Genomic DNA, 12968 nt, shown 5'->3' with positions numbered 1-12968 from the left:
GATTTTTTAGGTATCATTTATCCTTTGAAAACAAAACAATGTTTTTAGACACATTTAATCTGCCATAGTCTGTTTCACTTACGCTCATTGTAAAGTTAGAACGAGGGAAGAGGACCGAAGAGCTAAAGATGTCAGGCTTACTTTGAATTAAGTTACATCCGGGAGACGAGCACGATCTCAGAATGATCTCTTAGAACTACTAGAATGTTCATAAAAAGAATTGAAAACATCGAAATCGTGTCAGTATACTTCTAATTCTAAGTAATCAAAGAATTCGTTTTATTGACTTGTCAATTGTCGAGGTCTCGTTCTATTTACGTTATCTTCGTCCCAGTCGTGAATCCAAACAGATTAGGTACTAGTCAGATAAGTTTATTGATTTATGATTCTATGTTGTTATTCTTCTTGTTAGAGTTGTTCATTCGTAGCCAGATCAGATGGGTAATTGAGTGACGCGACTGTTTTAGGGCTCAAATATTGAGGTATACCAATAAAAACAAATACTCGGGTATTTATTTAAAAATATTCACCCATGGTTTCCACTTAGAAAGCACAACACTATAGGCAAAGATGTTGCCGTGAGTGCTTAAAGCTTAAACTTAAACGCTTAACTTAAAAGCTAATTTAGACAAAACGAGATATATACAATTCTATAATAGACACAAATTTATTAATAACTTAAATATAACTTATAATAATAACACACTAAATGAATGTAATAGCATAACATTTTTAGGATTAAATGTGGATAATCAATGTAGCTGGAATCTTCACATAGATATTACTTGTAGTAAAATTAATCGATTCTCATATGCACTTTGGCGACTTACAAAAATATGTAATTTAAAAACTGCATTACAGGCCTATCATGGATATGTCGCCTCAAATATCAGATACTGTATACCCCTCTGGGGAAATTCTAGTCACATAAATAGAGTGTTCATTGCACAAAAGCAATGTGTTCGTGCCATGTGCAATATTCATCCTCTGACTTCTTGTAAACCATTCTTCCAAAAACATAATATTTTAACTGTACCATCCATATATATACAAGAATGTTGTTTGTTTGTTAAAAAGCACCCACAATTATATAAATCGTGTGGCGAGTACTGTCAATTTAATACAAGATACCCTACTAAACTAATGTTACCAAGTATAAATACTCGTTACTACCATACAAACTGTTATCCTATGACTATCAGAATATTTAATAAGATACCAAACAGCATAAGAGATCTTCCACTAACTCAATTTAAAAGAAAATTATATTTATGGCTGATAGATAAGGCTTATTATAGTGTGCAAGAATTTTTAAATGATAAGTGTTGTACATAATAAAATATTAGAATAAGAAGTGATAGAATGTAAAAATAGATAGATTTAGTAAATTTTGTGTTATAATTAATATAAAAATAAATTAAATTTTCGCATGCCTAAACAGGCGAAATATATGAAGCTATGTCCTATATCTTATAAACTATATTTCTGGCGAATAAAGATTTTCTTTCTTCTTTCTTTCTTATATAATTACAGCACAGTTAAGACTGTGGGCTTATTCATATTCTGAGTTATACGGGTTCCGGTAACTACTAAAAGGTACAGAGAGGCTGCAAACTTATTTGTAGTTTCGACTACGGATGTAATTAGCTCATTCCGTAGTGTCTTTAGATTGTCAAATGTCTATGTATGTAGATCGATCAGAATGGTTTATTTTTGTATAAATAATATGAAGTCTGCAAAATAGAATATAGGGCTTTCTGTGTATGGAATAGATTTGTCTTTGTCTATCGATGTCGATATAACAATGTGTTGATGTGTGATTCTGACAAGTTTTCGTTGTTTTCTACGATTTTAATGTTTGAAATATAGTTTTTATCGCAAGTAAGTTAAAGGAACTCAGAATAAGTCTCAAGTCTAATTATGCTATTATCAATAGGATTAATAGGAAGATCGGGACGATTAGAAGTTCAGGAACCATTATCCAGCGTTAAAGGTAGATCGGAAGCTATCGGATGGTTTGGATGGTTCGGGTTTTTGAAGTTGTAAATGCTTAAGCCTCTTAAGTTATTAAGCTTTTAAATACGTTTGCTAGATTGTGCTGGTGCCTTTCAAGGTCGTACGTCTATATCGTCTAGGTTAATAAAGCATTGGAGGTCTTGGAGTCCAAAGAGTGCTGAATTTATCAGTCTCTGAAATTTAGATGGGGCGTCGTTTATCTGATGGCACGTAATGGCATAAACGATTGATTTCATAATAATCTTGGGGAACCGAACATGCTTTTTTGGCAAAAATCTCAGGGCTCATTTTGATTTGGAGGAAACCGGACGCTAAGTCGAATGTGCTGAAGTATTTGGTTTTTTCCAAGTTGGTCTCGTAATTTAGAGATGTTCGGAATAGGGTTTGAATCTCTGATGATTATGTCGTTGAGTTTTCGGTAATCTATGAACACTCTCCATTTATTTTCACCAGAATCGTCGAGCTTTTTCGGTATTACCCATGTAAATGGTGATCAGAGGGATGATGAAGATTTAATAATGTCTTGTTGTAGTATTTTATTACTTTGTGAGTCAAGTCTTCTTTTTTGTGACTTGTACTTTTAACGTGGATCCGAACCGAAATTTGTTATTTTTATTTCATGCTTAAATTTATTTGTAGAAGTTAAGTGATCTTTTTAAAGGTTAAAAATGTCGGAAAATTCGCCCCAACTAAGAAAAGCCTTGATTTATCTTCAAGCACTCTTTTGCTCTGAAAATAAGCGTTATTCTTATTTGAATGCTCAATGGAGTTTACGCAAAAATGTATTGGACTGGTTTAAGATTATCAAGTCGCGTTATTTTTAATTTCAAGCCTGAACTAACAGTAATATGATATTGATATGACTGTGTTATTTACATACAACAGCCAATAACAACAGATATATTAATCCGCTAATTACCTTTAACTTTTACTTTGCAATTGACAATTATTATATTTTCCAATGGATGTTAGTCTAGAATGAGACCTTCGCGAGCCTCAGGATTTAAAACAGTGTATTCAATTACCGTCGCTGACCTCGCTGGAATGACGCATGTAGGCTCATTAAAACGAAGTTTAAATAATACGTTATTCAATATGAATTGATGTTTAGGGTAATCGATACTTCCGTTCATTATACGAGTATTAAAAAGATCATTACCATCTGCCGTCGTAAGGTATCTTTACTCTTTCTACAACGTAGAAAATGTATGATTGTAAGCTATGTTTGTATGTAGTTTTGATAATAATATAATTTGTTATTTCAGGCGACGTTTCAGTAGATCACTTTGACACAAGGCTTGGATTCGCTTGTGTCGATTAATAAGGATCATGCTTTCGAGAACAGAGAAGAAAGTACTTTGATATAACGCAAGCATGTATGAGATATGTTTGTTGTACAATTATAATTTATTGAATCATCTAACGATTTCATAGACTTCAGCAATGCCAGGCGCAGAGCCAAGCCGCTGCCTACCGTGATAAAGATCCCCCCCCCCGAGATAAAGATTATTTTTTCCTTTTTTTTTTGCATATACGGGTGGACGATCTCACAGCCACCTAGTGCTAAGTGGTTACTGGAGCCCATAGATATCTATAACGTAATTGCCGTCAATTACCTTGAGATATGAGTTCTCAGGTCTCAGTTTTTACAGTACAACGGCTGCCCCACCCTTCAAACCGAAAGGCAATTACTGCTTCACGGCTCAAATAGGCAGCGCGGTGGTACCTACACGTGCGGACTCACAAGAGGTCCTACCACCATTAATAGGTATGTGTATAGGTGTACACTGCACAATAAGTAATTCTTATTCATTGGTTTTATAAATTTGATATGATTTTTCATTTCATATTGTGACTGGTGTAAAAAAATCTTTCTTACAGCTACTTCTATCTTAGTTGCTGTACTGTATGTTAATTATTATTATATTAGGGTCTAACCACATTTGGATTCGTAATGATCGACTAATATTTTCTATTAAATTTAAATAACAATGCAAATTAAATATACATTAGACGTAATTTTGTATAAATTATTTATGAGCTACAATAACAAAAGCAATTACGAATAATTATTACAATGTGAATAATTTTATTAGAGTATAGAAATTAAAGTTGACGCAAAAATAATTCGTTTTCTATTATTTCATTAACTATAGACGCTCTTTATTACGTCGACATAGACTAGGACGCGCAAGCTTTTTTCACACAAAATATAAGTGTTTATCGAAGTCCATAACGCGTATGTCGCCAATTACAAATTGAAGCTCCAAATGTTTTATTACAGCGCCAGTTTTCCCTATGTACTTGTGGAAAGGTCACATATATTGCGATGGTCATATCACTAGCGAGACAAACATGTTTTTTTTAAAACGTCGGAAATGTAAGACATTGAGAACTTGTTCTAACTACATTAGCAATTATACTAATCCTAGTTTCAAACTTGTATTATAAATTTTCCACTTACGTCCAGCCATTATCTGGTAGGTAGCCACGGACCCTGTACACTGAAGCACTATCGGGTAAGTAAGTAAGTGGAAACCTCACTATAACCGCTAATTGTGTTAAAGAATTATCTGTTGGTATTTTGTAACGCAAACCAAAATTTACATTACGTTCAACTGGTCAGAGTTTAAAATTGTTTGTGCTATTAAAAGCAGGCTGACGTTTACAGAAATTCGATGTGTATATGTTACGGTAAATGTACACTCTTGGGAAAGGTACACTTTTACCGGTAAATGTGCACATTTGCCAAAAAGTTAGGTATACGTGAACTGAATATAATGTATATGTACATTTCCCGGCAAATGTGTACTCTTGCCTTCACGTTTTGGTAAATGTATACTCTTAGCTTCATCTGTTAAGAAAAGTTACAGTAAATACAAATAGATTAATAATGTTGTTGCAGTAAAAACTATTTATTTAAATAAACATAATACAAAAGGCTTTAATAACGAAAATTATTTTAATTAAAAAATATAAATGACAAACAAAACATACTTTTCTTTGCATATTATTTAAGATGTCGTAGGTTGGACGAGCTCACAGCCCACCTGTGTTAAGTAGTTACTGGAGCCCATAGACATCTACAAAGTAAATGCGCCACCTACCTTGAGATATAAGTTCTAAGGTCTCAGTATACTTACAACGGCTGCCCCATCCTTCAAACCGAAACGCATTACTGCTTCACGGCAGAAATAAGCAGGGCGGTGGTACCTACCCGCGCGGACTCACAAGAGGTCCTACCACCAGTAATTACACAAATTATAATTTTGCGGGTTTCATTTTTATTACACGATGTTATTCCTTCACCGTGGAAGTCAATCGTGAACATTTGTTGAGTACCTACGTATTTTATTAGAAAAATTGTTACACGCCCGCGGGATTCGAACACCGGTGCATCGCTTCAACACGAATGCACCGGACGTCTTATCGTTTAGGCCACGACGACTTCAAAATTTACCAAAACGACATGATCATTGTGAATTCAATGTACATTTCCCTTCTTTGAAATTGTAAATGTTAGTTGAATGTACATTACCCAAACGAGGAGGCAAATGTGCACATTTACCGGGAAATGTGTACATTTGCCGCAATATCTACTTTTACCGTAACATATACAATTACATTAAGGCTTAATGTTTTATTTGTGATATAGTTTCGAGAAATCAATTAATATTATTACAGAATACGTCCTACATGTGGATATTCGATCGATTTTTTTAGGTGTCACGTAAAGTACTTATTTAGAGTACCGCGGAGAGTACAATAGGCTACACCGGTGGGGACCCAAGGCTGTATACTAATTGAACATAGCTTTATCAACACCTGCGTGTTAAAAACAAAACAGTCCTCAGTATATTGTGTTATAGTTAACTTATTTGTTGCAATGAGTCCAGGGAACTATTCTAGACAAGCCTTAGTGCTATATGCAGCGCCAGTGGGAGTGATAATTCCTGGTACGAAAAATACAAAACACAATTTACGAATACCACAAAGTATAGTATATGTTTCTTTTTGAACACGATCTTATTTCATCTTACCTATAGTGCCGCGTCGTAACTATGCGTACTGTTAATACTAAGTAATTCTGACTTGGATCTCATATCTCAAGATGGAAGGCAGCCTTCATGTGGTGAGTTCTATTGGCTCTGATAGCCTCTTAGCACGAAGTAAGCCGTGAGCCCATTCACTCATCTGTGCTATAAATACATAAAAAATTATCGCGCCATTCTAATTTCAATCGCGAATGGTCTTATCATTTAATATGAAACGTGTATGACAAACGGCAACCTAAAAAAAAGAGTTAAAAAAAGAGTAATGGTTAATTTGATGCAAAAGTTAAATCATGCGATGGCATTGCTGAAGTCCATGGGCGACGGTAACCACTCACCATCAGGTGGGCCATATGCTCGTCTGCCTATAAGGGCAATAAAAAAAAAACATCCATAACAATTTTCTACACACTGTGGATAAATTATCGACAATGAGACACGAGTAAACTATTTGAAAACCAAAGCATACATACATGTATTATGTATATTACAACTAGTCTACTGACGCACATAATTACATACGTTTTGTTAAAGACTTCAACATAAATAACATTAATTTGCATAAATTCTCTTTACTCTACAAACTCAACCATAATTTACAATGTTACGAAAAGTCTTTAGGAAGGACGTATGATATACTTTGCTTGTTATACGTATTTGTCATGTCATATTTTCATATAATCACGATTATATTTATTTGAATAATTTAATTTTGTGTTGTTTTATATAATGAAGGTAAGATTTATTTAATATCTTCGTGTTTTTCTAAACTGATAGTTTGACGGCTGTTGTACTTGCTGATGTGTGTGTGTGTGTTGGAAGTTAGTGAAGGTAATAATACATTTTTGCTATGTTTCACTATATTCTTCTTCTTCTTCTTTGTCGCTTCCTCATTACTGAGGGTCGTGACCACCTTGGTCCAGTCTTTGCACTATCTTCCTCCAATGTTGCCTGCATTTAACATTTGCTAGCAAAAACAGTTGGAGCAACTCATTACTAAGTTCTTTGTGAATTCAATCTGTTTAATTGTGCTCAATATTAGACTAGATTTAAATAGAACTTATTATAATATTAACTCGTCGGTAATAGATTGGATCTTGAGCACATATAAACTCATGACATTTCATAATGCATTTTGTGATATCTCCGGTAGATACGTAACACAAAGTAGGGATGAAGGCCACATACACATTCTTACAGATCCACCCGATCTACTAACACAGTTATTAGAAGCCTGCAGCTCTAACTCTATGAGCAGACATAGGGACCTTGGTAGCCGTATTCGTTGAATTCGTCAAAGATAAACCTCGCCTATACATCATCCCGCTGAGCTTCTTGCCTGATCTTCTCAGTTAGGTTTCTTTCGGAAGCGCTCGGCCAGCTGTTAGTAAATCGCAAGCCCTCTTGGCTGTGCCTGTGCTAAGCTAACAAGGCATCTGGACTATCAGTAATCGTTTTTTTCCTAAAACAAAAAAAGAAACGCCACAACCTCCCATCCAGTGCAACAAACAGCGGAACCGGAAGAAATAAAACATCTTGCCTGAAAAACCCGTACCTGTAGTTCGAAGTTTATTTTTTTTTAAGGTTGAGTAAATTTTTAAAATTCTAATATCTTTTAATTACCGATTAATTTAAAAAAATAATCAATAATGATTAACTTATTGGAAGGGCCTTATTGTGTTCTTATGTTGGTAGCACTGACGTGTCAGTAAACGAGTGGGCTCATTCGAGTCAAGACATACAAACTAGCTCAATAAATAATAAAATACAATAGATAATCCGGAAAATGTACAAAAGATGATAGCATCCTATGTCTTGTGTTTTTACTATGGTAAATGTTACTTGTGGTTGAATTTTAATCAGTTTGTACGTCCAAGATCAGGTCGCTTCGTGGGACTGTACCAACAGCATTAAAGTCAATTTATTGATTCCCATCTAAAATAACTTTACTTCACGATCTACCCTTTATCAGTTCACTTTAGTTTTCGATATTCATCTATCTGTAAATATTGTCATGATTTTCTTTGGTAGATTACAAGTACCACTACACTGATGTATTTAATGGCCGATTTAGATGGGCATAGGCTTTAACGGCCGCATCCATGCTCAAGATCCCTTAAATACGATGTACACACCGCTGCGCATATTTGAACATAAATTTCATACGTCAATTGAGGTTGCCTTTTACATTTCAGCCGATCAGATCCAAACACCGCCTTGGACTACGACAGGAAACATCCCCAAAGAGCAACGCAGTCGACCAATCTAGCAGTTCCCCTGAAATCCCAACCGAACGTCTGCAAGCACTCGAACTGAAGAGTCCCCGAGACTCACATTCCGCATCGGAGTCCAATATCGTTAGTAATGTCAAAATAATAGGTTTATACCTGTGGGATTGTCGTTTTACAGTACTGGCCATTTGCTAAACTAAAAGGAACCTTAATTAATAAATCAGCAACTCTTTTTATAATTTCAGTCATATGTTTATTGATTAGTGTTTTGTTTTCGCTATACTTGTGTATTTTTTTACAAAATGGACACGATTGAAATACGATTACGAATTATGGAATACAAGTTCTGTCGCGGTAAGCCGGTGCTATATATACGAAATGACTGATCGCCAGCGCGACGAACGCGTTATGCCTTGCGTTGCTAGACACAGAAACCATGGATTTCTAACGGTATTATCATTTGCTATGAAAAATGGATTCTTTTTGATAATCGTCAACAGTAATCATGTTGGTTAGACCCTGGTTCAGCACCTTGGCCATGCACCAAACAAAAACTTACCCCTAAAGAAGGCACAGTCACTGTTTCGTGGTCTAGTGCCGGCTAATTCATCACAGCTGTTATCAAAGGTACCTGAGTTACTGCAAATATATACTTTTAGGAAGTGGAAGTATGGAGAAGCTCGTAAATGTCTGGGCAGTCTTGGTTAATCTTTCGTATCCGCTGCTCCTATACGATCACGCTTGAACTTATATGGCACAACAGACGGTCCCTAAGCTTCAAGAGCTGGAGTTGGAACTTGTGCGTCATCCTTTGTACTCCCCAGATCTTCTACCGACTGACTTCTGCTTTTTCTAAAGTTTGGACAACTTCTTGCCAGAAAAATAAATCGATATCCGAGAAGCCGCATATAATGCCTTTGAAGAGTTTGTTGGCTCGCATACACCTGACCTCTTCAAGAAAGTATTGAAAAATTACCACTCCACTGGCAGATATGTATCCATACCCGGGTGCCTAATTCGATTGATAGAAATAAAAAAATGATTTTAACTTTCTGTATATTAAACATAAATTTTATAGGTAAAAAATACCTGATATTAAGAATACCTCCCTAAAAGTGCTTTAATGTATATTTTTTAACAGATACGTACACGGGAGTTTATCTTTTTAATTAAATCAATAGAAATCACAGGTCTTAAAATACACACACCTGCAAATTTTATCGGGTTGTTACAATGTAATGTTACTCCAATGATAAACTAAGCAAAAATGTGAACTTTAGACTAACGTTTCATACTTTATTGGTGTCGAGACTGTTTTAAAAGTGATTGTTCTTGAGTATTGTAAATATTTTTTGATAACTGTAGACATCAGCGAGTTACGCGGGTCCAGCTGAAAGGACGAACAATAGTGTTGTTATATTTTAAACTCCATTAAAAGACATGAGGTTTTCTTATAGCCATAAAAAAAATTCAGTTCTAGTTCTAATTAATCCAAAACATCAAAAGAATCTACAAAATGTTGCAGCTCCTGCAGTACCTACAGTTTTTAATGAAGTCATCAATTTGAGCAAAATCAGTTAACTGCTTAATAGCCTAATTGATCTACCAAGCTATACTTACCCCTTGTAAATTAACATAATTTAGTTTAAATGGGTACTTAACTAAATAATTATATTAATGCACTTCAAATATGTAGATAGTTAGTTTTAAGAATAGTGTAGTTAGATAATTTTTTTAAACAACAGGAAATAAAGGACTTTTTGATTTTAATTAAATCGTTTTCGATGCACAGAAACTAACATGTACTTTTATAAACTTATATAATATGTACATTTTTAGATACTAGTGGTCCCCTGGTAGTCGAAATTCGACTATAACTATTGGAAATTATAAGCTTGTACACTATTATGATTCTATTGTCAAGGACTATTAAACTTTTTTAATCACAGATTTCGTCAAGACTACACTTTAGACAAATATTAATAAAGAGAAAACTATTCTATTACTATTAATCTATTCTCAATTTGACAGACTATAACTGACAGACTCCAAAGAAAAGTTTGACAATAAACAAATAGTATGCATGCGTGTGTGTGTCAAATACATGGTAGTGTTTGTAATGTTTTCTTTATTGATTTAATGTATCTTTTATGCATTATTTAAAAAAAATATTAGCATTGTGCACTTCTTCTCTATAATCTCTATAAGTGTGGAAAATTGCATACACCTCCGTCCGCGCAATTTTCGTAAAAAGGGATACAAAGTTTTTGCTTCACGTATTAATATATAGATAAATGAATTTTGACATTTTAGACTGATTAAACAAGGTTTCTGATTACAGCAGTAATATCTGACGTCATAGATTATACACTTATGTCTGACGTTCATTTTATGAATTACCAAGATTTCAGAATAAAGAATATAAATCTTGTCTGCTAATTAAAAAAAGCATAATATATCAGTATGATACAAATCTAGAGCATTAATACACAACAAAATTTAAAATTCGAAATAAACCAAACCTTATTAAAAATTTTAGCCCACAAAAGAGCACGCTTTGAAAATTGAACAATTTCCGAACTGGAATAAGAGTCAAATTCCCGTAGCAATACATAAGACCGGTACAGACACTTCAGGAGACATGCAAGCGAATACCTTAAGAGACCTGAAGAGATGCAAACCATGTAAGGATCACGATGTCGAAGGACTGCAAGATTGGAAGCCAGAAGTTATCGGAAAAAACGCGGTTCGAACGAATATTACAAAGGTAATTTTGTTTGTAAAAACTAAAAATATATATGTATATAACTATTGATCACAGGAATAACTCTCCTAATCGTGTTTTCAATACTTAGATTTACTACCAATATTTTGTGATATTTTCTACTGCTGATTATTTTGTTATTCGTAGAAAGATACCTCTACTCTTTCTCTTTCACTCTCTCCGACTTTTTTATAATATGTGTGACCCAATTTATTTTATTAAATCGATGTTATTTCTTTGCAGAAATTGAGAGCACGTGAGTATTTTTTCAACCTTTAAAAGTCTTCAAGGATATTTCAGAAACCGTTAAACTTACTGAAAATTCTAAAAATCAGGTTCTCCATTAGATCAGGATTTAGAAGATTCATTGCCTCGACAAATCAGGGAAATACATAATGAGACTAGAAAAAGTTCTCGGATAATTAGAGACTCAAGGGCGAGACTGCTCGAGATTCAGAAGGTTATCAACTTTATTGTTATTTTCTTTTTGATTATTCAGGATCTCAACGAGCCTGGTGCTAGTCATGGAGACATTGGGAGATCATCATCCAAAATTTATTTTAACTATTTTAAATTATTAGTCTCTCAAAACCAAGCAATAAGACATACATAACCACGACTACTCCGCCAGGAATGTATCTTCTGAGGATGATAACGCATGCCCATAGTAATCTCTTCAAAAACTATAACGAAGACTCACGTTTCTACTCAGAAAAATATTACGCTCTGAAAATGGATAGTGTCCCACGTCCCACGTCCCACGCTGCGCTACCAAGTATCTGGTCTCAACTCAAGGATCTTACCCATCGGCCGTCCAAAGATATCAAATATAAAAAGGAATATAAATAAGGCTCGTCTAGTTTAATATCTCAAGATCGATAGGTGATCAATGGATGACTTTTGCCCATTTCCGGAGCCAAAGGAATTTAATATGTACGATATATGTATGTAATCTGATTTCTAATTTCCAGAAAACAACAATAACAGAGACAGACGTAAAAGAGCTTGGTGATCGAAATGAGTTGCTTCTCCGAGAGATGGAGAGATTTGATCGCCTGACGAGGAGCCTGCAGAAAATAGTAGGCGCTGAAGTAGCACAACAGCGTCGACCTAGAGACGAAAACCACGAGAAAGTGGAGGGCATGCCCAGGAGTGTAGTTGGTGGTCAGTCTAATGTGTACACTCGTCTGTTGAGGGGTATATTATGGGAGTTGGAGGTCATCGGGCCTCGAAACGGTCGAAACTCCCTATAAGCTATAGCTCTTGACAGAGATTGTCCTGAGATAATGAAATGTATCTGGAATGTCTCTTGGGTACTTAATTAGTTTTGAAATATTAGAATTTTGATTCAGATATTATTTTCGATTGGATTGTTTTAATGTTTATCTTATTACATACAGTACCGCGGGATCGCATGGTGGCATAAATAGGCAGAAGAGTAGCATCTCTAATATAAATAGTACTTGAGTTGAAAGTAAAGGGTCCCTACTAGGTAGGTAGGAAAATATAAGGCTATCTACAATCATTTTATTAAACTAATTCGACCTGAAAATTTAACTACGATTACCAAGATGAAAATATTTTTTTTAGTTCGCGCGGGTAATGATGTAGTATGTTATTAACTATTTTCCAAGAGAACACTTACTACTGATTTTAGGGCGCTTATTAACTAAACATTGTTACAAATGGGAACTGAATCGTAGCAGAAATCTGTCTTAAGGATTTCAAAAATGCAAGTTTTCTCTTGTTTCGAATTGAATAGTTTTGCTGCAAGTGTTTAAAGCCGTGCCACCTCTCCGTTAGAATTGAAATCATCTGTCGGCGGTTTGTGACTCCGCCGACAGATGGAACTAATAGCTCCACGAGTAACTCAATGAGTGTCTGTACTTCGCTTAGGCTGGAAAA

The 12968-nt window shown here is 34.8% G+C and overlaps 2 protein-coding genes and 1 long non-coding RNA gene across 3 annotated transcripts in view; 2 read left to right on the top strand and 1 right to left on the bottom strand.

Annotated features, from left to right (window-relative positions):
* The window catches only part of tan (protein), a 48233-nt gene extending 43620 nt beyond the window's left edge, over positions 1–4613 (bottom strand). Inside the window, exon 1 of the mRNA XM_021352266.3 lies at positions 4481–4613. Within this exon, the coding sequence (XP_021207941.1) occupies positions 4481–4490 (10 nt within the window). The 5' untranslated portion in view covers positions 4491–4613. The remainder of the gene's footprint in view (positions 1–4480) is intronic.
* Positions 618–4143, top strand: LOC134200791 (uncharacterized). Its single transcript, XR_009975852.1, has 2 exons — positions 618–1881; positions 3282–4143. It is a non-coding gene; the product is annotated as an uncharacterized LOC134200791 (long non-coding RNA).
* Positions 4614–6663: 2050 nt separating the features above from the next.
* The window catches only part of LOC101742177 (paramyosin), a 28585-nt gene continuing 22280 nt past the window's right edge, over positions 6664–12968 (top strand). Inside the window, exons 1-6 of the mRNA XM_038011949.2 lie at positions 6664–6803; positions 8264–8425; positions 10839–11066; positions 11307–11319; positions 11399–11523; positions 12035–12227. Of these exons, the coding sequence (XP_037867877.1) occupies positions 6798–6803; positions 8264–8425; positions 10839–11066; positions 11307–11319; positions 11399–11523; positions 12035–12227 (727 nt within the window). The 5' untranslated portion in view covers positions 6664–6797. The remainder of the gene's footprint in view (positions 6804–8263; positions 8426–10838; positions 11067–11306; positions 11320–11398; positions 11524–12034; positions 12228–12968) is intronic.

This window comes from Bombyx mori, chromosome 1 (assembly GCF_030269925.1).
Source record: "Bombyx mori chromosome 1, ASM3026992v2".
Classification (NCBI taxonomy): Eukaryota; Metazoa; Arthropoda; class Insecta; order Lepidoptera; family Bombycidae; genus Bombyx; species Bombyx mori.
Note: the sequence above shows the minus strand (reverse complement) of the source record. Positions and strands in the feature narration are given on the sequence as shown.